The 25,331-nt window shown below is 51.9% G+C and overlaps 1 protein-coding gene across 1 annotated transcript in view; it reads left to right on the forward strand.

Moving 5' to 3' along the window:
- The window catches only part of MGAT5B (alpha-1,6-mannosylglycoprotein 6-beta-N-acetylglucosaminyltransferase B), a 153,667-nt gene extending 131,467 nt beyond the window's left edge, over positions 1-22,200 (forward strand). The window contains exons 15-17 of the mRNA XM_067547635.1: positions 16,856-16,930; positions 18,485-18,759; positions 21,154-22,200. Of these exons, the coding sequence (XP_067403736.1) occupies positions 16,856-16,930; positions 18,485-18,759; positions 21,154-21,352 (549 nt within the window). The 3' untranslated portion in view covers positions 21,353-22,200. The remainder of the gene's footprint in view (positions 1-16,855; positions 16,931-18,484; positions 18,760-21,153) is intronic.
- The last annotated feature ends 3,131 nt before the right edge of the window (positions 22,201-25,331 follow it).

A 25,331-nucleotide genomic window follows, 5' to 3' on the forward strand; every position in this document is an offset into this window, starting at 1 on the left:
CTGTCCTGATCTGCCCCACTTTACCCCTGCAGGGCTGGTGTGGGGTGAACAGCCAAACGCAGATCCCAGTACTGACTAGTCAATACTGAGTGATCAACACTCAGGGCCAGATTCTCAGCTGGTGTAAAGTAAAGTAAAGTAGCAGAGCTCCACTGAAGTCAATGAAGCTACACTAACCTGCACCCGCTGAGCATCTAGCCCTCAGTTTCCTATTACACAACTAAATTTCTACATCATTCCTCTGGCGCCTGCCTGGTGATCCGCTAGCAACAGAGTCGTCAGCTCCAGCAGCCTGCAGACACCAGCAGAGGATTCCTTTGATGCTGAGACCAACGTAGAAGCGACCCACCAAGAAGGAAACGTCCTATCTGCCTTCTGGTGGGTTGGGGTAGCCTTTGCCGGGAGCAGCCTGAATGAATTCAGGAGCAGCCGGTGATGGTGTCCTTTACTGAGCTGCATTGGCTGCACACAGAGCGCGGTATGACCCTTGGCTGATTGGTCAGGGTGTGGGGCCGAAAGGGAAGGGCTCATAATGAGCAGCTGGGCTACGCTGTGGCCTTTTCTGGCCACTGACAGCAAATGTCACCCAGCCTCCCCCACTCCTGGGAAGATCTCCCCAGCTAGGCAGCAAAGACAGTGGGAATGCCATCCTGCTTCCACTCCAGCCACTCTCTGGAGCCAGTGGGAACGGTCCTCTGCCCCTCCCGTCATGCAGGGAGTCAGTGGCATTGCTGGCCTGTGCCTTTCCAATCCGGCCCAGCCAGTGGGACTTGAGCTCTAACGAAGGGGACATAGATAAAGCAAGAAGGGGCCCTCATGATTTTGCTGCTGCTCAGTGGCCTGATGTTTTCACAGCACTAGGAAAGACTGAACAAGGGCTAGCTAGACTGGGGTGGTTATGGAGAGAGAGAGAGAAGGTCATATGCCATCTAAGGTCGCCAGTAGGAAATGCCACTGGGGCTTGTCTAGATGTATTGGGGAAGGTCCTGGGTCTGGCTTGTCTAGGGAATAGAAATGAATCATTTGTAGTGGATCTAGATGATAGAGCATCTACCCCACTGACGTTCCAGCGCCCTTGGGAACTTGATAAACCATCTGCTTTCCAAACAGCAGCAGGAGGCACTGCCATGTATTCAGTGCTCTTCCTTGAAGGATAGCACTCCCAAGTGGTATTTCTTTGAAAGGCAGCAGAGCACCAGAGCTGACAACCAGCTGGCTCTGTGGCACTATTACTGGTGGAACTAGTACCTGTGGGGGTCTCCCCCGTATGACAACAGCTTGTTGGGTGTGGGTTCTTTGGTGTCTGTTACGGGCACTCAGGAGCTGTAGGTTGTTTTGATCTTGTCTCGTCTTTCCTCCCCTAAAAGATTGCAAAGAATGTATCAAGCCACCATATAAAAATATTTGTCATTTGGTTCATCTTAATTAAAATTAAATTTTAAATAATTATGTCCCTGCCGCTGGGCTGCCTGATCAGCTGTCGACAAAAACTGAAGTGAGCGGCGTAGACCGACCCTGTGCCATCTGTGCTGGTGAGATCTTCCCAAAGAGAGAGGCCTCAGCTGGTGTTTAAAGGGCATGTGCGTCACAGTTTCTGCATGTTACATGATAGATTAATGGAGGTCACGTCTTTCCATCAGCTGTGTAAAATCAGCAAAAAACTGCGGGTGTTAAAGAAGTAATGAGATCTATACCCAGCAAGGAAAATGGATTTTCTCTCCTTTCTGGACCCACTCAGACAGGTGCCAGAGGGAGGTGAGTGTCACCTTTTGAAATATGGAGCCTGAGTCTCTGGTGCCCAGCACCGTCTGCAGTGATTTACTCCAGTGCATAGTGGGTGTAAAATGCTGCCTCCTGATTCGGCACCTATTTTGTTCTCAGTTTGCACTAGAGGAAATGACGACACAAGTGCAGGATGATATAGGATCAGGGCCATGGATGCCAATGGCTACTGATGTCACAACTAGCATTTTATTGGCCTTTCATCCTAGTGTGCATTACAAAGCCGCTGTCCATTCCGGCCTTTTGGGCAGTTTTTTTTGGGGAGACGCTCAAGATCTGGGTAGGTCCATGGTGCTGTGACTCAGGATTCACATGCAGTGGCAGAGTTGTGTGGGACCCAGGACTTGACTAGCATATGGTGCTGCAGGGGAGGGATTCAGGTGTATCGGCAGAGAGGCACGTGGCCTCAGATTGGAGCAGTGGTTGGTGCTGCAGGTCAGGACCTGGGTCCAGTGGCAAAGCTCTTTGAAGAAAGTGTTAACTAGTGCGATTCGTCTCTCGCTTTAATGAATATTAAACTGGCTCACAACTCTGCAAGGGGGAACAAAGAAGAAAGACGAAAGCCTTGTGCTGCTCACACAATACAGAGTTTTTAGACAGATGATGTGTTCACTTCAAACCTGGGCCCACTTCTCTCATTTAGACCACTGTAAATCTGAAGTAACTTCTGTGAAGTCAGTAGAGTTACTCTGGATTGACACGGGTGTAAATGAGAGAGGAATTAGCCCTCTAGCAGGTGAATGCGGGAGAAGCTTTGGGTGCACAAGGGTTTCTCAGAAAAGGCTTTTGCTGGGCACGTTGGAATTCCGCCCCGATGCGTTCACGCGCATGTGCGCACACACACATTTAAATAAAGATTCTGGGCAACATTTTCAAAAGTACCTAAGAGACTTAGGCATCTAAGTCCCATTTTCAAACGTGGGTTAGGCACTTAGGAGCCTATGCCTCACTGAAAGCCAAAAGGGTTTAGGATCCTGAATTCCTAAGGTCCTCCTACACTGCAAAAAAAACCCTGCGGCAGCAAGTCTCACAGTCTGTGTCAACTGACTCGCATTACAGGGCTAAAAATATCAGTGTAACTATTTCTGCTCAGTCAGTCTGGAGCCTGGGCTCTGAGACCCACCCCCATTGCTGGAGTGATGTACATTGGCAAGGCACTATGGGTAAGCTTCTCCTGACATGACTTGACCTGAATCTGTTCCATGGAGAGAGACCTTTGGCCTTCTGGGCTATCAAGGTGCTATCAGTCTTTCCCCAGGGTCTGCTCCAGAGCTCTTTGCAAGACTCCCATTAACCTCAGTGGGTGTTGGATCAAGACCTGCAGTTGCTTTAAAAGAGTAAAAACTACAGCTCAGCTGTCACCATTTTTTTTAAAAAACGTGCAGTAACTCTGGAGGAAGCGTCTTCTTGGCTAATCGCTTACCACGTTCGAGCTCCTTTTCTAAAGATGTTATATAAATTCTCTGGGAACAGGGAGAGAATGTAAAGTAACTCTCAGCGACTTCCTTTTTCTAAGACCTGATTTATTAGACATGCTGTCAAGGCAATTAGGCCTAAAAATTGACCTAACTTAAAAGCCTTATTATGGGCTTTTGCTGCAACATTCCCCCTGGTATTTTGTCTTAAAAATAATGTTTGCTGCAGCAGGAAGTGAAAACAAAATCCTGTGGCAGGGAAGAGGGGAAGAAGAAGGTGGCTTAAGGTAGCTGTGTCCCAACGCCAAGAGTTTCTCTGGAAAGTGCCTTGATGAAGTCAAGAAGTCACAGGATGCCCCCATGCCCTGTCTCTAGTGCCCCCTGAAGCAGATTGGCTCTCCTCTCCTGAGATAACAGATGCACCCTGTTGCCATATATGGAAGCATCATGGGACTTAGCATGAAGGAGTCTGGTGCACATGCAAGGACAGTCTGTTTCTAGAGCCATGAACAGGTGGGGATCCTATGGAAAATGTGTAAACTCCTGACTTAGAGGGGTCTGTCTGTCTGTCTGTATAAGGAGTTCACAAACATTTGAAGTATGGACCACACTTTACTACAGAGATTTTCTTGTTGGCTCCTTCCTTCCACCCGTGATTGCTCAGGCAACCTTTCCTCCCATTCATGTTTGTATAACATCCCTGGAGCAACCACTGCAATTGTCTACATGGAGAGGTAATGTTAGGAAAGCCTGGAATGTATTTTTGAGCTGCAAGTCCTTCCATTAACCAGTTTGTATTCACACACCCTCTTTTATCAGGACACCTGTGTCAGTTTATTTTCGCTTTAAAATCCAAATGGTTCCTTCCTGACTCTTGTTTTTGGATGGCTTAGCCATCTCAGTTTATAGGCTTGAGAAAGAAATATAGCCGTCTTTATTCTACAGTAGCATAATACTGCCATAACGAGAGCTGGGCAAAGCGCATTTTTTTGAGCATTGAAATGATTCATGAATTTGGGTAAAACCCATTGACGTTTGAAACGAAAGGAAAAAAATTCAGAAATGTTGACTTGACTCAATGCTTTGTTTCATTTGACTCGAATGAACATTTTTGCAGTTTTTTCCTTTCAGCGAGAAAAAAAAAATGAAAAAAATCCATCTTGGTTTGAAACAAAACAACTTCCCCCTTCCCCCCCAGATTTTTTGATTTGGCCACAAAACTGAACCAGCAATGTACAGCAGCATAGCACTGGTTTGCCCCACTCGACAGTAGAACCAACACCTCCATCACCACCAGTCTACTGCAACATTGCTCTGCTGTCACCATTGCTCTACAGGAGTGTAACATTATTGAAGGTCACCAGATGGTGATATTTCTGATAGTGCTATTAGATCTGTTTACCTAAATTTATAGGAGTTAAGTCTTGAAGAAATGTTATACGCGATGCAGTTCTTTTTAGATACCAAGCATATCACCAGTAAAATTTCTTCTCACTGCCTGCGTCTCTCCATGACTAAGAATCATACTTATGTGTAGCTGTAAATAAGGCAATACATGGTGTCAGAACACTACAGGGAGAACTTGGGCAGCATCAGGACATTTGTCATTTGGTAGCCAAGCCCTAGGATGGAGCCCTTGTGACAGCTGGGCGTTTTGTGCGTGTGGGTATGCGTGTACCTCCACAAAGAAATGATTTGAGATTCCGATGGCAACCTCATCCCAAAGCCAGGAAGTAGTTTAGATTGGCTTGAAAATGGACCTTTGCTCTCTGGACAGGTGTTTGAATTTTAGCTTGGCCTCCACCGAGTTTGTGACTCGGGCAAGTTGTGTGCAGCTTCAGGTTTCAAAAGGAAAGTCCCGTCCCCTTCCCCCAAGCTCAGCACTGCAGCGTTCAGAAGCATCTGTGACAAGCCAAGGATGTGCTTTTCGTGCTCCATGCTTAGCAGTTTCTTGTTTTCCCCCATTGCTTATTAATACCGCAGATTCCTGACCTATTTATAATAAAAACTCAAATAGAGGAGGCATCAAACACCATAAACCCAGGCGAGCAACTCAGTGGGCAGTCTCAGGTAGCCAAAAAGAGAGAGAAAAACAAGGAGACAAATTACAGCCCACCAGGAAATGTGAGGCTGGAAGAATTGTCCTGGTGATGAATTACAGCTGCTACACAGAGTTTAGAGGCGAGAGAAGGAAAGAGGTTTTCATTTGAGGTCATTTACTTGGGCTTCAGCTTTACATTGTCAAAAATAGTTCCCACACAAGCAATATAATAGAGCCAATATTCTGGTGTAGTGAAGGGAGAAGGTTTCATTATATTAAAGTCAAACATACAGGAATATAATGGAAAATTATATATTTCAGGCTATGCTTGGGAGAGTGGCATATTAAGCGTTGCAGTGAAAATAGCTGGTTAAAGTCTCCCCAGTCTGCTGTTACACGCTGTTAGGCAATTGTATTATTTTCTATTTATTTGCCTGATGATGTTTGGATTTTTATTATTATGATTTTGAGTGAGAGATTTAATATTCCCTTTGGTGCTGCGATTCCTCTCAGAGACTCAGCCTCCCACAGAGAAATCCCATCTCTACATTTATTCCTCTGGTACCGGCCGGGGATTCCATATGCTCGTCTGACAGTGCTGGGCTCGATTCACCGGTGCTCTGCTGCCCCTTTGCACCTTCAGGGCAAAGCAGTTGCATGCACCCCACCCCAGGGGTCCTGGGGCTGGTTCCAGGGGCTCTGCACCCCCAGCAAAAGCGACGTTCTGAGGTGCACTGGGGAGGCCCGTTCCATAAATGTGGGAATTGTGGCTGGGACAATTCTAAACCTCGGCCGTTTACCAGCTGGTGCAAAGCCCACCCAGCCCTGTGCCAGGTGCTGAACTGGCCGACAGCAACCCCAGGATCAGGGGGGCAGTGTCCTTGCACTGGGTGCTGCACTCGCAAAGGGATTAGTTGGGGCCCCTGTCTTCTGTTCCATGAGCCTGTGTGCACGGCTGCATCCTGTGCGGCGATGGAGGGCGATGGAGGTGTTGTGCTGTTGCGGAGTGGGGTGGGGTGAAACCAGGCCGGTCTGACTGTGCGTTGTTGGTGCTGGGGGCACAGCACCACTAAGCAGCGGCAGTTGCACTGCACCACGGTAATGGGGGTGATGGACCTGGTGCAGCACTGGAGGGGTGCAGGCTTTCAAGAGAGCACAGCACCCACAAATGAAGCAGATTTTGGCATGCTAGGGGCACGCTGGGGGAACGCTGGGCGCTGAGCTCTTCTGAAAATCAGGCTTACGCTCTTGAAAATCAGGCTTACTCTCTTGAATGGGCAGGGCCAAGAAGGATGCAGCACAGCTGCTTTTCTGAACCAGTCCTGACCCCCACGGCTGTTGATTGTCTGACAAGTGACTTGCTTCCACAGTGCCTGACCTGGGTTACCTTTCACAGTACCCTAGCATGCTGGAGGCAGGGCTCCACAAATGATCCCTAAAAGCCACTCCACACACCTGTGCTCTGAAACCACCCTGGCCAGCACTGGACTTTCACATCAGGCAATCAGTGACTCCTCATTCAGTACGGATCACCTCCTCTCCCTCTTCTCAGATCATGCCCTGCAGGGACGGTTGGCTTGGTCGCCTCCCTGGTGATATTTCCAAGAGGGTCCTGGCCACGTGGCTGTATGAGCCTTTCCCACATTCACTCCTCACTCTACTGCAGTAAAAGTCTTTAAAGGGATATTTAACTGAGGGACTCACCACCTTGGCCATCTAAGCATGGGCTAGATTCATAGACTCATTTCACGGACTACTTCCATCCATGCTGAGCCTGCCTTTCCCTTCCTTATAGTCCACTCACTGTGGGTAAACAGGAGAACCTTGCTTCCAACCGCGGGGCAGGAAATGTGGCAATCCTGCGTCCCATGAATGTCAGTGGCATTTTGTTCTAGGACCTTTGGCGTGTGAGTTCTCTCCACGTGCTGTCCCAGCTCTTCGCAGGTAGCTGGCTCAGCAGACCTCGAGAGAACTGCCACCACACACTCGGCTCAGTGGGAAAGGCGCTTGGCCAGGTTTATTGTTGACGAAGCACAGAACTAGCACCCCTGCTGTGGTTACAGATACACTAACGTGCGCCCATCACAATAGACCAGCTCAGTCAGTAGCGGGACATTCTAGGGCCCTCTAGGCTGGACAAAGGGTTAATGCGAGGTACCCAACATTTATAGACTGAGACAAACAATCTGGGATAACCTACGGACCCTCTTCTGTGTTTCATGACGTTTGTTACCTCCCCTTGTTCCGTTCTCCTGTTGTTTCCGACAAACATTCCTATTCACCACTTCTATCAGAGCTTCTTATCTGGGGCTAGGTTGGGGCGTACTTGTGTAAGCCGGCTGGCACGTGTTTACATAATCCATGTGTTTTAGCAATGCTAGCGGTACCTGTGCCACGTTCATCTACCGGACAGTGAACGTATAGGTATTTGTTTTAATACATGGCCTGGCTTTGGTTCACAGCCTCTGGTTCAGGCCTCAGGTCTCGTACCAGGCCTAATGCTCTAGGACAGGGGTCGGCAACCTGTGGCACGTGTGCCAAGGGTGTCGCACAATGATTTTGAGCGGCACGTGGCGCTATTCCCGGTCCCAAGCAGCACCACGCGGCGACCGCTCCCCCTTCCAGTCCGACCCTTCCCTCTCCCACGTGGGCCCAGCAGTGCCCTGGCTGGAGCCACGCCCCTCCCAGCGCAAAGCAGGCGAGGATGGGGAAGCGGTCGCCGCGTGGCACTATTTGGGGCTAGGAGAGGCTCCTGGCCAGGGCCAGTGGCATGCTGACCAGGCCCATCAGCCTCCCGTCCTCCTGACCCCTCCTTTGCCCCCATGCTGGGCGCATCTAAGGAGTCGTGGGGACACTGGGTGTGCAGGGGCCAGGCAGCCTTCCCCCCCCCCGCCACCGGGCAGCCCGGGGGCATCTGCCTCTGTTGCTCCTGCTCCCCGCCAGAGGGCCACCAGGGCTGTCAGTGGGGGGCGGCTCCTCAGAGGAGGGCCTGGCCAGTGCCCCCCCCAGGCCAGCACCCAGGGATTTGGCCCCCTCCCTACGCCACTGCCACCGCACCCACCATAGTGGAGGGGTAGGCGCAGAGCAGGAAACGGGCCCTGCTACCTCTGCTGATGCCAGGGGTGTAAATACAGATAGTGGCCTCCGGGCGCCGGACACCCGGTAAGCCACTGGCCAGGGCACTGGGCCCACAGCACATGGGAGAGGGATGAGGGAGAAGACTTGGCACACCCCTTCCCAAAGGTTGCTGAGCCCTGCTCTAGGATCTCTCTGTTACACTTATGTCTTTGTTTTCTTCCTTTCTCTCTCCTCACCGCCACCCTCCCGCTCAACCTTTTTTATAACTGAGCAGATTTGCATCTCATCTAAAGCAGAGCTAAGAAAACTTGTTCCCTTCTTAGCCTCTCCTGCAGCCTGTCACGGTAACTCTTGCTGGTATTTTTGATGCCTCTTCTGTTAACACTTAATCATCTGTTCCCTGCCTGGCCGTGAGAAGAGAGGCCTGGACTGGAGGAGGGAAGTTCTGGGAGGGCATTGTTTCCCAGGCCTTTGCTTTTCCATCTCTCATATAGCTGTTTTGATCATCCACAATAGACGCTGCTCACATGCCCTCCTCCTTATCCCATTCACCACCACATCATCTCTGCCCACCCTTGTCTCCATGATTGAAACACTTGTCCCTGCAGCCCCTCAGCCCTGATGCCCCATCTGTTATGTAGGCTTGTTTGCACTCGCTCGCTGTCGTTTCTTTCCTTCTGCTTATAAATCAGATTGTGTGGATGGGACCGCAGCAGAGTGCCAATTTATTGAAGATAAAGTTTAATTAAAATCTGACAGGCCTGGCCTCCTGTTGACAGCCACGCTGTTGGTGACGCTCGTGACGATGGGAACATTGGCTGATTTGAGAGGGACGGGTTCCCTGTGAAAAAGGAGAAGACTCTGGGCGCAGCCCTCCTTGGGCCATATTCTGCCTCAAGTTACACCCTTGTAGTCCCCTAGCTTTTGACAAAGCTCACAGAAGTGTCAGCGAGGGCAGGGTTAGCCCCAACAGGCTCAAAATCACATTCATCGTGACCTCCTGTCAACTTAGGCTGAGTCAGCTTTAGTGTCTCGCGTTCCTTCCCCTCCCTGCTGTCTTCCTGGGAAAGCCTGAGTTCCCACCACTTCATCCTGGCTGGGATGGTTGAGTTGGGGTTGGTCCTGCTTGGAGCAGGGGTTGGACTAGATACCTCCTGAGGTCCCTGCCGACCCTCATCTTCTGTGATTCTACGATTTGCCAGGAAAGCCAGTCAGGAGTTAGAGTCTTAGGGCTAGATTGCGGCCTAGGGGGGCATGGAGGGACCATGCACTATCTGAGATCCCCAGGGGGACAGCAACTACAATTTCTTCAGCACCGACTGCAGCAAGCATAGGGCAAGCTCGCCTGGACGCTGCGCCTCAGTCTTGACATAGAAGAACGACCTCTAGGCCCCTTTCACCCTTTACCTCTCGGTGGGGACTGACACCAAAGGCATCATTAAGTTCCCATGATGATTTTTTTTGTGATGTGAACACTTGGGACCTGGGATGAAAAACTACCCAACTCATTTAACATAGGCCGCCAGACAAGTAGCCAGCCTTAGCCTGGACAGCATGGGTGGCGTGTGTCTCCTGCCTTTGGGGAGGCTGGGCAAGGAGGGGGAGTGGACTCTGGCCCTGCCCTCTGCTCTGCCTCTGCTCAGCCTCCTTTCCCGAGACCCTGCCCATGCTCCACCCCCGCTCTGCCCCAGATCTCCTTTCCCCAGGATCCCCTGCCCAGCACTCGCACCTCTTCATCCCTTCACCCAAAGTCTGAGCGGTGGGTGGGGAGGGGTTTTGGGGGAAGAGGCGGAGTGGGGGCAGGAAGAGGAGTAGCATGGGTGGGGCCATGGGAGTGGGTGGGGGCAAAGGAGCTTCCGCTGGCGGCCATCTGGGGAGGCTTAGCCTCCCTGAGCCTCTGATACCTGCCGCCCATGCAGGACAGATTCCAACTAACAACCTCCAGTACATAGGAAAGGTTCTATGTCCCACTAATAATCCCTTAACCGTCTCCATATCTTATTAAGGGTGCATGAAAAAGGAGCGGGATGATATGTTACCTCCCTTCTTCCTCCCCCTCACCAACCACAGGCTTGTTTCATCCACCTGTTACAACCTGCTTTTAAGTTATGAGCTTTTGGGGACAGGGACTGCATATACAGTGCCTAACAGAATGAGGCCCCGATCCTGTTGGGGGCATCTCTGGGTGCTGCCGTAATACAAATAATGAATAGTAATAAACTGAACTTCCCTTGTCACTGCCAGGATTAAAGGGGAAAAAAAATCTGCCTCCCTTAAATCTGTGCCAGGCAAAATGGAGGACAATTCACAGCGTTCTGCCAGTAGAGTCAAACAGGCAGTCGCAATTTGCTCCGAGAAAGGAACTTCTATTTAAAGACCTCACAGAAGCACCCATCAAATCTCTTTATCAAAGTTCCCAAGTCAAACCAGGGCGAGCTCAATAATTCATAGGCAGGATCAGCTCCTGTCATTATGTCGAAACTGATTACCGCGCACACCTGTAATTAGATATAATGGGTGTAATTTCCAGTCTCGCTGAGATATTTATGGCAGGAAGTTGCTTAGAGGTATCTTCTCTACAGGCTGAGCCTTTTGAGTTTTGGTTTGACAAGTACTTCAAAAGGAGACAAATAATTCTGAGACTTACTGTTGGCAAAATGGGGGAACAGCATTTTCAGAAGAAAATAATCTAGGCGTCCCTGAGATTAGAACCGATTTGCTCTAGGTGACTTCAGTTCTAGAGAGGTGCACCTGGGCCGGCGGAGGAGTACTGCACCAGAACCCTGCTACCTCTTCCCTCATTGCCCCCCGGGTATCCCACTTTCATCCACTGAGGCAATGGCCCTCTGGGAAACTATGAGTCAGCATGATGCTTTGGGGGTTCACCCAGACCAGTAAGGGGTTGTGTCACTGCCTGCCCTGTAACCTTGAGTGCTTCTGTGCTGTGCAGCTTTGGTTCAGAGCTCTGACACACCCAACAGCCCTCTTACAGCACATTGACTTCACCTGGTTTCCACCAGCCTGGTTACTCCTTGCAAGGTGACACCAGCAGTCCCTCTGGTCCTAAGCCTTCCAAAACTGTCTCCTCTGCAGTGCTCAGCCCCTCTCACTGTAGCACGCACAAAACCTTGTCAAGTTCACTCTTCCTTTAAAAAGACTGTGCACAGCACCAAGCCTGTTAGTTTGATTGAGGATTTTACCTTTCAGTTTGAAACATTACACTGAGATGGGTGTGTGATTAAACACGATTAAGTCTATTAACAAAGAACAGATACAGAAGTGATACCAAGTAGAAGCAATTGGGATAGAAATGGTTACAAACAAAGGTAAAAATACACTTCTAAGACTAAAACCTAACTTATTAAACTAGAGTCTTTTGTTCAAAGTAGTGTTCTCTCCCCAGTTATCCTTCCAGCCTGGCTGGCCAGTTCTTAGCCAGGATCCAACACAGACCTCAAAGTACTTGGTTTCTTTGTCTCCTCAGGTGAAGGAGGCCAAAATGTTTTTTTCTCCCTGCTTACATCCTCAAAGTTTATCTTTGTTTTCAACATCAGGAAGCCCCCCTGGAGCTCAGCTTGAGAAATGACAGCATGTTAATTTTTGCAGTCTCACCCTCCCAGTCCAGATAGTTAAGTGGCTATGGCCTATGAGCTCCAGAAAATCAGTATGTCCAGGGCTGAAAGTTTCTTCCAGGAAGTTCTTTCTTCCAGGAATATGTTTGCAGCATTGCAAGAGTTGCAATATTGCTCACAGTGCAAACATAGCTGCTTATCCTAATGGGAGACAGCAAGCATCATCACCTATCTACCTGTCTGTCTGCCTGTCTATCTATCCTCATCACTGTAGTAGCTGAGCAACCATATGAGAAAGAGACAACTGTCATTAGGGTATCTGTGCACAAAGAAGGAAATAAATTAACATCAGTGGTGGACAGTTGTAAGTTTCAGGCCGTGGCTGTGCATTTCCAGGGGGTAGTTGTAAATTTCAGAATGTGAGGGTAACTGTTCAAGGAAACAGGGATGGCTTGACTTTACATCATTCCTCTGCCAGTACTCTGCTGATGAAAAGTGAAAGTAAAAAGAATCCTCCATAAGGACAGCAGTGTTTCATAATCCATGTTAAAAATATGCCATTCATTTAAATGATAGTGCCTATCCAGAGAAAAGAGCTGAATGCTGTGTATAAATAGCAGACAGAACACGGGGGCGGAGTGTCAGAAATCACACCAACTCAGAGCTGCTGAAAATACATTTGCTTCATCCCAGCACCCACACTCTGCCAAAAGCCTTTTCCTGCTCTGCAGCCCTTTGTTCTAGAACTGCCCCCAAGATCTAGATGGTCTCGTGTTTTCTGCTTAATAGGGTTAGGCATGCATGGTCAGAGGGAATTGACTCATGCTATTTCTTTGTTCCACAGGTTTGAATTACCTGGGCCATCCCTAACTTGTTAATTCCCATCTCCATTAGTATCATCTATCTATCTAAGCATTCCTAATGTGCCTGTCACTGTACTTTCTAGGCACCAATGCTACCCTTTTGCATGGTGTATGAACAAGAAGGATGCAGATGAAAGTAAAGTTTCCTTCCACTCCATCAGAATCACCAAGCAGGGGCACTGGATTTTTCAGAGAATCAGAATGGGAGAGGAGAGCTTTTTTTCTTTTAATCTCTGGGTCACCCATTCAAACCTGACCCAAGATCTGTAATAATGGGCCGCGGTTCAATGGCCTGGGTGAAATGAATGTTTGGTAGGTCTCAGCCCAATTCACATTAGGCATCGGTCTTTGTTACAAAATGCCCACCCCAAAATGGCGCCTAAATTGGTGATCTCCCCCCGAGAGACAAAGAGCTAAACTGACCATGAAGACTGAACTTCCTTCTTGCTCCTAGAGGTGCTCCCTCCACGTCAGGGTTGAAGCACATAGGCAGAGGAGGGTATGGAGGAAGCTGTCACTCCAATATGGCACATGTAGACAGGCCCTCCGTCTCCTGCACTGTTAGCCTGGCCCCATTCACAGCACTAACCACCATTAAACATTATACCAGGTGTTCTCAAACTGGGGGCTGGGACCCCTCACAGGGTCGCGAGCTGTCAGCCCCCGCACATGCCGTGCATGGCTGACAGCTAGAACCCCGCAAAGCTGGGTGGCTGGAGAGCAGCGGCTGCTGACCGGGTGCTCTGAGGGCAGCGCCGTCCCCAGCAGCAGCGCAGAAGTAAAGGTGGGGTGACGTGGGGTGGTGGGTGGAATGCCATGGGGGAGGGGTCATCACAGCCTGAAATATTTTCAATGGGGGGTCCCAGAAAAAAAAGTTTGAAAACCCCAGAATTATACTCTGCCACCGCACATCACATTAAATATCAGCAGAGGGAAATGATCTTTCCAGGCCCAGGTGAGAGCATCACAAACCAGAGAAAGTAAGAAATTGCAGAGATGGTTTTAAAATGCTGGGAGAGGCCGAGTTTGCGTATGGCCTGGGGTGGGGTGGGGGGTGGCCAAAATGTGGGTGGAGCTTGTTGGGAAATGGGTTTTTTGTTCCCATGACCGTTTGTGAGAAAAATTAACACGTTTTTATTTTTAATCAAAAATTTTCTTCCAGATTTATTTTTGTGGGGGGAGAAGAGTCCTCAAAAAGTTGAAAACTGAAAAACTGTAAGCCACAATAGTCTGGTTTTTTAATGAAATCCCCTCCTCCCCCCAAAATGAGGCAAAAACAAACATTTCCATTTTGACCAAAAAAGAGCCCCATGTTTCATTAACTAAATGTTTCCAAAGAAATATTTCCATCAGCACTAAGCTTGGAACCTCTCAGCACCAGGGTTCCCTACTCTGAGAGCCAGTGTGAGAGTCACACTCCCTCCCCTTCCTCTGCACAAGAGACTGCCATGGCTCTCATCCATTGATCTTCTCCCAGTTAAAATACAAAGCTGTGCTTTATTGCAGTCATTCCTAGGCCCAGTGCCTTAGTCACCTCTGGGACACATGGGATGGTGCGACATGATACGGCGCTGCACGTCTGTTGCTTCTCTGGCGATCTGGTCAGTCCTGCGTAACCCGCTGTGAATGATAACTATTAGGTGCCGTTCCCTTTTGTTTTTAGGCAGAGGCAGGCCAAGCTGCTGTGAGGGCTGGTGGAGTTTAATGCAATGCTAGTCAGGGTCAGGAAACAAATAGAAGTCAAACTGCAGGCCACAGCAGACAAAGAACTCGGGGATAATGAGAAAAGTGATTCAGTGGGACAGAGTGCGATTCAATGCAATATGGAAAGATCAACAAAGCCAGTTCAAGTGTCTGTGCTGTTGACTGCATTAATCACGGCGAGGTAGCAAGGTGCCAGCTGCAGGGCTATCACTGTTCAGTAATTTCATTGTGCCTGGTCTCACTCCAAAGTTGCACGGCAAACCCTTTCTTCCTGTGTGCCCTAATGTCTAGAGCCTTCTGCTCTCTCCCACATGCTATTTCTTTAGCCCTGCTCACTTTTATAGCTAATCATAGCTTCCATTTAAATGCTAATCGGTCTCAGCAGAGGGGCTGTTTTACATACAGCATGTCTTTTGTGGTGCAATAAAGCTTAAACTCGAATGTTAAATATCCATTGAGACTCCATTAGGCATCTTTCCCCTTAGGGACTTGGCAGAGAGTGGGGGGAGCAGAAGGGAAATGATGTATTGCTGATGAAACTGGGAAAAAAAACCACAAGGATTATTCACCCTTTGGGATGTTTCACTGGTGCTCCTTTGTGTCTCTCTCCGCACCCCACCTACTTCCTTAATCCCATCCTCATCATCATCGCTAGTGGCCACGCTGGACCCTAGAACAGAGCAGGTCTGCAGAGGCCTGGAGAGCAGAGCCAATCAGAGCTCCTGCCGCTAGACTCTGCTCTTGCCCCCAACACCAGCACATGGTCCCCAGCTGGACCCACCAAGCTCAGCTCCGCCATCAGTTGAGTATTACCTTCCGGAGTTCTGTCCCACTCAGCCGGGTTCGCTAACTCAGCAGGAAGCCCTGTCCCAGCCCAGTGCTAGCCTGGTTGCTGAGGAAGCGTTTGCATTGGGAGGTGGCAGGTGAGTGTGCTGGATGACCTCGGAGTCTCTAGGTTAGGTCGAATACTTTATTGGCAGCGGGCCTTGTTTCCCGTTGAAATTTCCTGGAGTGGGTTTCTTTGCAGGGCAGCGCTTAGATCTGAGAGATCTCATCTGAGAGATTAATCTAAAACATTATTTAATAATAGGTTGGCCACACCCCCTAGCTGGCAGGCCACACCCTCTCAGGGCATGGTGCTGGGTTTGGCACGCTAGCAAGTCCATAGAGCTGTTGACTTGAGCGCTAGGTGGAGATCCTGCTCTGTGACCTGTGCAGGAGAGCCATGGTTTTCAGCCTGTGGTCTGCAGACCTATGTCTAAGATTTCCAAAAGGGTCTGCACCTCCAACTGAAAATTTGTAAGGGTTCGCAAATGAAAACCACTGCAGTAGAGAATACTCTCCCTGTAGCCCCCAACTCCCCAGGGCATCTGTGACAGAAAGGGCAGGGTCCTGCTCGGAATCTTTGCCAGCAACAATAAAAAAACCTGGACTAAATCCTGAAAGGACCTGAGCACCCTGAACTGACCTTGACTGGGGGTCCTGTTCCATGAGGCACTAAGCACGCTAGGCTGACAGACCCTTTAAAAAGGACAGAGATGTGACTGAGGTGGTCTCGGATTGCCATGGGGTGGATGGTATTTGAATACAGCTGAAATTGTTTGGATGTTTCCATGGGTTTCTCTCCCGAACACTTTGTGCTAGGCCATTTCAGGGGCTGGTTTTGTCGAGGTGCTAGGGAAATGAGATTTAATTGTTTTCCTGTGAACTTACTGCATTGATAGCATTGGAGCTGGAAGTCCTTCTTCCATGGAGAATATGTGGCATGGACAGCAGCCATGCAGGCTTTCCCCGCTCTGATCCATGCCAGTGTGCCTCACGCTGGACCCGCAGGGCACCACCTGTACTGCTGAATGGCTTTAGACTCCAGGAATCCTTAGCCTCACTGATCAGACTGCCTGCAAGGGTGTTGGATTCATTCCGACAGCTGTGGTGTTTTTTGTCACATAGACACCAGTGCAGTAGGAAATGGGCTGAGACCTGCCAAACTCATTTCATACACAGCGCCAAATAACTGGCAACATTTCTATGCATACCCACTGGACCCAAACAGGCCCTAGTTCTTGAGCACTTGTCACCCACTTTACAAGATTTGGCTAGTAGGTGTAGGATTGTAGTGGTGCAATGCAGCAAGCCATGTCTTTGGAGCACTGGTTGGTGCTTGTGTGCCCGACATTAGCTGCTTCCATCAATGAAGGCAGGTCTGGAAATGGCTTGCAGGAGGTCTTCCTGTGGACAGAAACATGAAAAGCCATTAGTAAAGTTGGTGTGTGAATACGAGCTCCCAATAACTTTCCCCCTCCCACAGGCATTGCGAATGGGATTTGACAGTCCAACGCCAAGGGGAAGGAAGGGGTCTTTCCTTGCTTGTGACTATGTCCTATTGTTTCCTTTCTATAGGTGGATCCTTACGTACCCTATGAATACACCTGCGAGGGGATGCTGGAGCGGATTCACGCCTATATTCAGCACCAGGTCTGTGACTGCTCTCCACCAGGGCTTGCCACTTCATTTCTTGGGGGAAGCAGCCAGCCAGGCATCATGGCCAGCAGGCTGTAATTAGAGATGTGCAACAAACCTTGATGCAGGTTCATTGAAAGAGACCCAGAGGGTTGCAACACTTTTCAGCCAGCCCGGGTCTGAGGCTTGGCGTGATCCACTGGGGGAGTTGTGGGGGACTGGAGTGACCCAGCGGGCAGTTGTGGTGGGTTGCAGTGAGTCTCCTCCGCCCCTGATTCCAAGGAAGGGTTAATAGCGTCATTCTAAACCAGACAAATAGAGCTCAGTGAAACCTGAATCCCAGAGTAAACTACAGAGGGGGGCAGAACCTCCTGGGAACCCCTCCCCTGCCCCGCATGCCCCTGGGGAGCCCATTGGGATCCCTCACTGCCAAGGTTCACACAGTGTGAACTCTTGCTAGGCCTGGCAGAGCTCCATGGGTTGGGGGGGGTTACAATGTCACCCCATAGGTCAAGGCCCAAGGCCTGTCTGAGAGGAGCAGCCGCTGCTCAACCACTTCATTCAAAGCATTCCAGGATTTCTATCCCTTCTCCTTAATCCCAAGGGCTGAACGCACCAGCGACCTCCCCTGGGTGGCTCTGCAGCCAGTAATTAGCGTGTGTGCAGTCAGACCCACGCGCTCGCCTGTGGATCAGGACACAGCTGGCTAGCCGGCGGCAGAGCCTATTGGCGTCTGTTTGAATCTGAGAGGGGATTTGGGGCTCATGAAAGTCAAGGACCAGTGGCTCCGACTGGAGCCCAGCATGGTACTGGCAGGAACTGCGGTTGCTTCTCTCTAATCCTATGGTAGCACCATCTACTGCAGCTTTGGGCCTTTCCGGAACAGAGGCTGGAGGGCAAAGTGCTGCTTGTAATCGTGATTCATGCCCATTAGCAGCCCCGCACGCCGCTTGCCTGAGCTGTGCCTGGGTGGAGAGGAGGTGAGGAGTCACTCACGGTCTGCAGGGATCCATTCCTCTGCAGTTATTAATGCAGCTTCGTGACAAGGAGAGAGAGGCTCTCGGGGGAGCCCAGCCACAAAGAACAGGGGAAATAGGGGGCCGCTCACCTCTGGGACCTAGTCTGGTGCCAGATCCTAAGCCGGGCTCTAGGGGCTGCTCTCCGCAGGGAATGTTCTTCCTTGCTGCATGGGCCCCGTGGCCCAGGCTGACTCCTGGTGAGAGCCTGGCACTGGAACTTGGGAAAACCAGGACAGAAACGGCCTCTGATCCAAGACCCTTCGCTCACCAAGCTGGGCAGCGTGGGAGGAAGCCGTGTGATCTCACTGCTGCGGGGAGGGTCCAGCAGGTCAGGGCAGGAGTCAATAACCGTGTCTGTATTCAGCAGCCCCAGCCGCTGCCTGGGGAGTCCCTTGGATGTTCCCTTCCGGCTGGTGGAAGGGACCTGAGCTCACCACAGCAGGGCAAGCCCCAGCTGCAACAGAGAAAGTGTTTCCCTTCAGACCCCACTGGCATTTAACCCTTTCATCCCATGGGGCACTCTCTGACCTGTCCTTTTCTGCCCTGCTAGGATTTCTGTGCTGGGGTTTCTCCTCCTCCACCAGCAAAGCCCAACGGCCATGCTTTGCCAAGCTCTCCGAGCCCGTTCACCCTCTCGCCGAACGCCACTCACCTGGTGTGGTCACACAACGCCAGCAGCGCCCCCCCTGCCTGGCCTCCCGTGAGCTCCATGCAGGTGTGGGTGTCTGAAGCCGGGCAAGCCTGCACCGAGACCTGTCAGGAGCATGGGCTGGTCTGCGAGCCGACGTTCTTCGAGTTCCTCGACAAGAAGGACGTGTTTCTCCAGTGAGTATGGCTCTCTCACCTTCCCCTTACCCCCCTGCACAGTGAGGTGATAACAATCCATTGCCCTGCTGTAGCACCCCTATGGAAAGGCCCCCAAAATGCTTTCCTTAGGCCTCAAAGCACTCCTCCCTCATAGGGCAGCATTATTATTCCTGTATTACAAATGGGCAAACTGAGGCGCGCAGAGGTTAAGGGTCCGCTGGGCTCAGGCCAGGGCCAGATGAAGTCAGTGAGAGCCAAACATCTCTGAAAATTAGGACCTGAGGCCAGAACAGATGAGCTTCCTCATGCAGGCTTAGCGCCAATGTCAGTGTAAACACTGAGCCCCTGGGTGGGTTGCAGGTAGCAAACCTGGTCCTCTGGATCTTTACATGGGAGCCGGTACTGTCTGAGCTACGCGATTTACTTCATTTAACTCCGGCCATAGCAGCTCTAGCTTGCCTGGCCACCACCACAGGAAGGGGACGGAGAGCCACACTGAGCAGACGTGGCTTACGTAAGTCAGAGGTCTGAGAGTGCTCAGCACCGGGGATGCAGGGTGGGTGCCAAGCTCTTTGCAGAATCTGGCCCCACCTCACTTCCCCCAGGCTGGGCACCGAGCCAGTGGCAGAGCCAGAAACAGGCCTCCTGTCTCACAAGCCCTTATTCGCAATACTCCCTCACTGACCTTCTGAAGGCCAGGTTGTTCTGTTCTCCCAGCGCTGCTTTCTGCAGCCTTGCAAACACAGCTCCCCTTGCTGTACCTCCCTGTGGTCTACTGCAGTGCCCTTTGTACACAATGCGACATGCACAGACTGCTATATTTGTGGACAGGCCTGTCACTTGCATGCATTGTGCCTGAGTGGGCTTCTGCTTCAAAACAAATGTTGGCTTTTCCAGGCCCCTTTCTCTCTCCCTCTCATACCTTTTCTAGAAAACTCCATTTTGAATATGCAGGCAGCGAAATTTTTAATAGAGCATAAATCTGGCACCCGATTCCATACTGCGCTGTGGACAATTAAAATGCAAGCATTACCATTTCTGTCACGCCGGTCAGACAGGCAATTTGAGTCCTAGTGACATTTTTATATGACATATTAGAGCTGGAGCACAGATTCCACTCACTCAGCTCCTTCCCCCCCTTGCCCCTTCAAAATGAAATCACTGGTTCAGATTTACCAGTTCCGCTCGGAGTTTATGAGGCAGAGCCATGGGGTGCGCAGACATACTCAGTGGCATTCTGCTGACCACAGAAGACCCCAGCATTCCAGCTCCGCCTACAGGTGTGAGCACAGGTTGGCGGGAGCATGGCAATCTCACTCTCCATCCAGTCCATTCCTCCCTTGGGTGCTACTCCAAGAAGTTTGCCGATGCGGCTGTAGTCAGCTAGCTCTCCGCCTGGGTTCAATCGTCATCCCTTTGTCGCTTGCCCTTGGGTCGCCTCGGGAACCTCCACTGCTGGTTAAGCTCACTGTTCCCCAGGGAAGTTGATCTCACTCCCAGGGTCTTTTCTGAGTCCAGTTACCTGCTGTCTCTGGTGCTGCTCCATCCGTGTCCTGTAGCCGCAGCTGAGGAGAACACTCCTTCAGAGCACCGCTCAGCGCTGCAATGTCTGTCTGCCCTAAACAAGGCAGGGGGAAAGAGAGGGCAAGTCATTGGTGCAGATTGGGCTCCTGTGGCTACTGGGCTCTCTAGCAGTCTCTATCAGCCTCTCCTCTTGGCAAACTCACCCCCTCCTTTCTGGCCAGCTTCATGTGTCAAGGTAGGGTATGCTCTGCAGGTGCACCTCATCGGCACTTCCTGAGTGCAGGGATGCTCGTTAGCTTGCTGTCAGCCTATCACATTGGCCTATCCCTGTCCTGTGGCCAGTCCCTCTAACAATAACTCACACGTGGATCTGGTACAGGTGCCTCACTTCTGTCACACAGGTGCTTAAAATCTCTCAGATGCAAGGGAGCAGCTTCCATTGAAAGCAGTGGGAGCCGCACCTGGCTGTCTGAGAGTGCAGTGTGGTTCAGAGAGCCTGTTACGTATCTTGGGGCCAGTCGCTTGGATTCCATGTGAGGTTTGGCTGGGTCATGCAGGTTGCACACATAGGGTGGGGTGATCTCACAGGTCTCGCGTCTGGGCTGCATGGGTCACACAGATCTCATGTTGCTAAGGTAGGTCACGTGTAGTTCACAAGTACTGTAGTTCACTGTGAATCATACATCGCTTATTGTTATTGTGGGTGAGAGGATAGATGTGCAATGACGTTCAACGCAGGGATGTGCTGAAAACAGAACAGTGTTAAAATGTCCCCTCGAGATGCAGCAGCCTTCCCTAGAGTCATGCTCTGATCCAACGAAACACCCTCAGAAGAGCAGGTGCAGAGATGGACACAGCAAAATTCAACTTTGTGTATTTGTTTCCCAGGCTTAACATTGCCTGCGACAGCACAGAGTCTGAGATGAGCCACCTCTACCCAGCTGTGGCTGAAAACGTCCCGGAGTGCTACCTCCAGAAGGAACCGCTGCTGTATAGCTGTGCAGGCTATAGCACCAAGTACCGGCGCCTCTGCCCATGTCGCGATTACCGGAAAGGACAAGTGGCTCTGTGCAAGGACTGCTTGTGATCCCACCCCCGGAGTGTGTGTGTTGTGACATGCCATATACAACAAGTAGCTTTTTCTCAAAGCTTCTGCAATACCCAAGCAGGGCAGGACAAGCCTCTCTTCTTGGAAACTCATGTCGAGACTTGGATGTCAGACTCTGTTGGTTGTTTTGTCTGCCAGTCAAACGTGAATGACCATCTCATGTTGGGTTTTTTTTTTCTTGAGACACATCTTCTCCCACACCCAAACCCACCTGGACTTCAGAGAAGCCCAGAGTCACTTCAGTAGGACAAGGCACCAACAGCCTTTGGGTTTGGGTTTCATCCTCTTTTACTGTCTCGGGTTATTTATTTATATTTTTTATCAAATTAAAGCAGGAAAACAACCACTGGTCCTTCCTGAGGAGTTATTTGAGATAATCTCCTTAGAAATAAGCAGGGGTGGCAGGTCTTGGAAGGCTTCAGTGCCAAGACACATCTGAAAAGATGCCTCCCATTCTACCAGTCCACTCCACGTCCAGCCTTCGGAAGGTGGAGGGGCAGGAGTTATACTGAGGTGATGATACACACCGATGGGAGCATCTCTCTTATTACACACCCAGCGCTAGTACTCACAAGAGCTTGGAAGCCCAGCCCCCACAGGAGGGGAGGATTCGGGGCATGACATCACTGTACCAGAGACAAGCTTCCCAGTATGGTAGCTCAGGGGGGCGTTGTTGGAGTGGATGAGGTTTGGGGGTTTATTGATGTTGGTGGTCTCCACGGGCCAGAACAGAGTGTGCAGGGGTCGACCCATTCACAGCTGGGGCCTAAGGGAGGCAGCTGATGCTCCCCAAGTGGTTCCCCATCGTTTCATGCAGCTGTACTAGTGTAAGCGGGGGAATGGGCCCGCTATTGTGGGGAACTTTCCTTGCTTGTACACTACCCTGGTAGAGTTGGCTAGCAAAAGGATCTAAGTCCCTGCTCCCACTCTCTTTACCCAGAGGCCCCACCTGACCTCGAGGGCTCTCCTCCCACTCTCCTGTGTGGTGGGGTGCCTGTAACCCCGACAAGGCTGGACCCAGGATTCCTGAGGCTCAACCCCCAATCTTGCCGTGGTCCCTTAGGGCAGGGGCTAGGGTGTCCCCACTCCAGGTTACTAACTCTGCACTGGGTGCCTCCCTGACCCAGTGATCATTGCATACAATACAAAGCAATACAATTTATTACACAAACAGCAATCAAATCAATTAAAAAAAGAGGAGAAAGGTTAAAGGAAAACACCCAACACTGCGCCCTGGCCCGGGGCACCACAAACAGTGTCTCTGGGGTTCAGTCTGTGTCACACGTTGCAGGCCCACTGTCCAGGCCCTGGCTATGCTGCAGGGATGCAGAGTCAGACCCCGGCTCCGGCAGTAGCCACACACTCCCAAAGTCCCCTTCGCTCTCCCCAGCTGCTCACCACACCCAGCTCCAGAGGGCTCCTGCCCCAGCTCGCTCTGCTCCCTGAAGCTGTGCTTCGCTCTCTGGGATGCCCCTCTGCTCTGCTGCTGTGGGTCGGGTCAGCTCGGCTCCATTCAGTTTTTGTGCTCCCCTTCCAGCTGCTGGCTGCTTTGTCCTTAGCTCTGGTCAGCTCTGCCCCAGCCATGCAGCTCCAACTCACACGGAGGGCTGGGCTCCCCCGCACCCTCGGGGCTCCCTCAATGGCCTGTCTGCCCTGTCAATCAGGCTGACCTGAGCTGGCCTCTCTCCACTGGCCCTGGGGGTATCTGCTCCAGGTCCTGTTTCCTCCAGAGATGGCCAATCCAAAAGACCCACTCAGTTTCAGTAAGGGGCTAACAGACCCTGACACTAGTTTCCCAGACTAAGGCCTTGGCTGTAGCAGCCGGGCCTCACCCTCCCTGGAACAGGGAGCGCTGCCTCAGGGCGGCCAGCCAGCCTTGTTCCATTAGCAGAGCCAGAGCTCGCTGGGCTGGACGGGGAGCCCCGGGAGAGAGGTTGGCGCCAGGCCGCAGAGTGAGAGAGGAGGCTTGGGTTGGTCAGGGGAAGAGCTTTGCTTTGTGAGTTTTGGGTTTGAATCCCAAACCCGTGCCCTGCGGGGCAGGCCCGACACAGCCCTTGGGGAGGCGTTAGTCCTCTGAGGAGCGGGGAGCCAGGCCAGCAGCCCTACAGTCTCCCATCCAGTGGGAGACCTTCTGTGGCACCAGGGAGCCGGGGTCACACAGGTGAGACTGGGCTGTGGAGCAGCCTGCCCTCTGGCAGGTGAGCGCGGGCCCAGTGGGACTGGGAGTCGAGCAGCAGCCATGCCCCAGCCCCCTCTCCCCCCGTCCCTTGCAGGTTGGGGAAGGAGCCTGGAGTGCAAGTCCCCCAAAAGCCCCACGTGCCAGGAGTGGCGTGTGGCCCAGCCGTGGGGGACCATCCTTCTAGCAGCCGTTTGCAGTCCCTGAGGAGCTGCGGTGCGTGCCAGCGTCGTACTGGGGCGTCCCAGCATTGGAAGTGTTACCTTAGGCTACGCTCTGGGTAGGGCGCTCTCGAGACGTGTCACTCGCCCGTGTGCTGCTGAGCCCTGACAGACACGGATGGTCCCACGGACGGCCTTCCTGGGAGCGATGCTGACTGAAGTAGGTATGTAAAGGTGGCAGTCTGGCGTTGTCTGCCCTGAGCAGGGCTCCCCCACGGCCTCGTGTCTGGGGAGCAGGCAAGGGGGGGTATAGCTGGGCTGCAGGAGCGTCACAGCTGAGAGAGCCTCACAAAAAGGGTGACCCCTGCCCGAGGAACCTGCTGGTCTCTCACCGCTGGGGGAGGCTGCACTCAGCGCTCGCCCCCTCCACTGGCAGCCATCTCCACAGCACCAAGCAGCCACATTGCCCCACTGCCTCGCTCTTGCTCTCCCAGGGTGACAGGGCTCTCTGTGTCTTCCGTATCCTGACCGGGCTCTGGGCAGCGGGGGGCTGCGCTTCACAGAGGGAGAGCTTCAAATCTCACTGCAGAGGACGTGGGCACCTAAGGGGGCCTCCCCTGGCTCTCAGGAGAGTCAGCTACATGGTCTCTCCGCCCGCCCGCCCGCCTGCTTGCCAGCATCTGCCCATGCTGAGCGATGCTGCTCTGCCCAGTGATCAGAGCGGGCAAGACTCTGCCTGCTGCACCGAATGGGGGCCAAGGGGCTGCGCGCTGGCTGCAGTCCCAGGAGGGATTCTGGCAGCATCAACATGACCTCCTCTTAGGGGCCCCAGGGTGTGCACCCCCTGTGTGAGTTGCACCCCCTTTGCGGAGTGCTCCCCTCCCTCTGCCCAGCCAGCTCCAAAGGCTAGTCCAAAAGGAAGCCATGTCCCCATCCCTATCTGAGTGTCAGCACCTCTGGAGGAGCTAACCGTGAGCCCACGAGAGGGGTGTGTCCTACACCCTGCCCCTCACACCCGGGGTGAGCGCCCTAACACGGGATGAAAGGTGATCAAGAAGGCTGCCTCCTGCCCCGCATGCCTCTGGGAATGACTGCTCTGAGGATGGTGCTGGCGTTCTGGCATGGGACAGGCACCCGGAGACCTACCTGGGGCAGCAGTGCGCAGGCTCCGAGGCAGTGCCCCCATATGGGGGGGAAAGGGGTACACTTTACTGGGGCCTGGAGGCCCTGGGGGGCCCGGCCCGGGCTGCAACCCCCATTACCATGAGGAAAAAAATTGTCATGGCTCATGAGATTGTATGTCTGGGATGAGGGATTGTGGTATGTGTGTGGGAGGGGGCCTGTGTGACAAGTTTGTACTGGGCCCGAAAAAATTATGCTTGGGCCCTGCTCAGAGGCAGAAACTTAGGCACCTAGAGACTTTTACTGGAAAAGCTGAGGTGCTGGGTGAGTTGAGGTGCCTTCAGGGCTAGGGGGCAATTGAGTGGGGGTTTGGGGATCACAGTGGTGCTTAGAACTGGGACTTAGGTACCGAAAGCCCAGATTTCGTCAGCTAAGTCACTCTGTGCATCTAGGCCTTACTTAGTCTCTCTCTCTCTGTGCCTCCTATCCCCCCGTAAAA

This window comes from Emydura macquarii, unplaced genomic scaffold (genome assembly GCF_026122565.2).
Source record: "Emydura macquarii macquarii isolate MOO-44397 ecotype Brisbane River unplaced genomic scaffold, CSIRO-AGI_Emac_v2 contig_1230, whole genome shotgun sequence".
NCBI lineage: Eukaryota > Metazoa > Chordata > Testudines > Chelidae > Emydura > Emydura macquarii.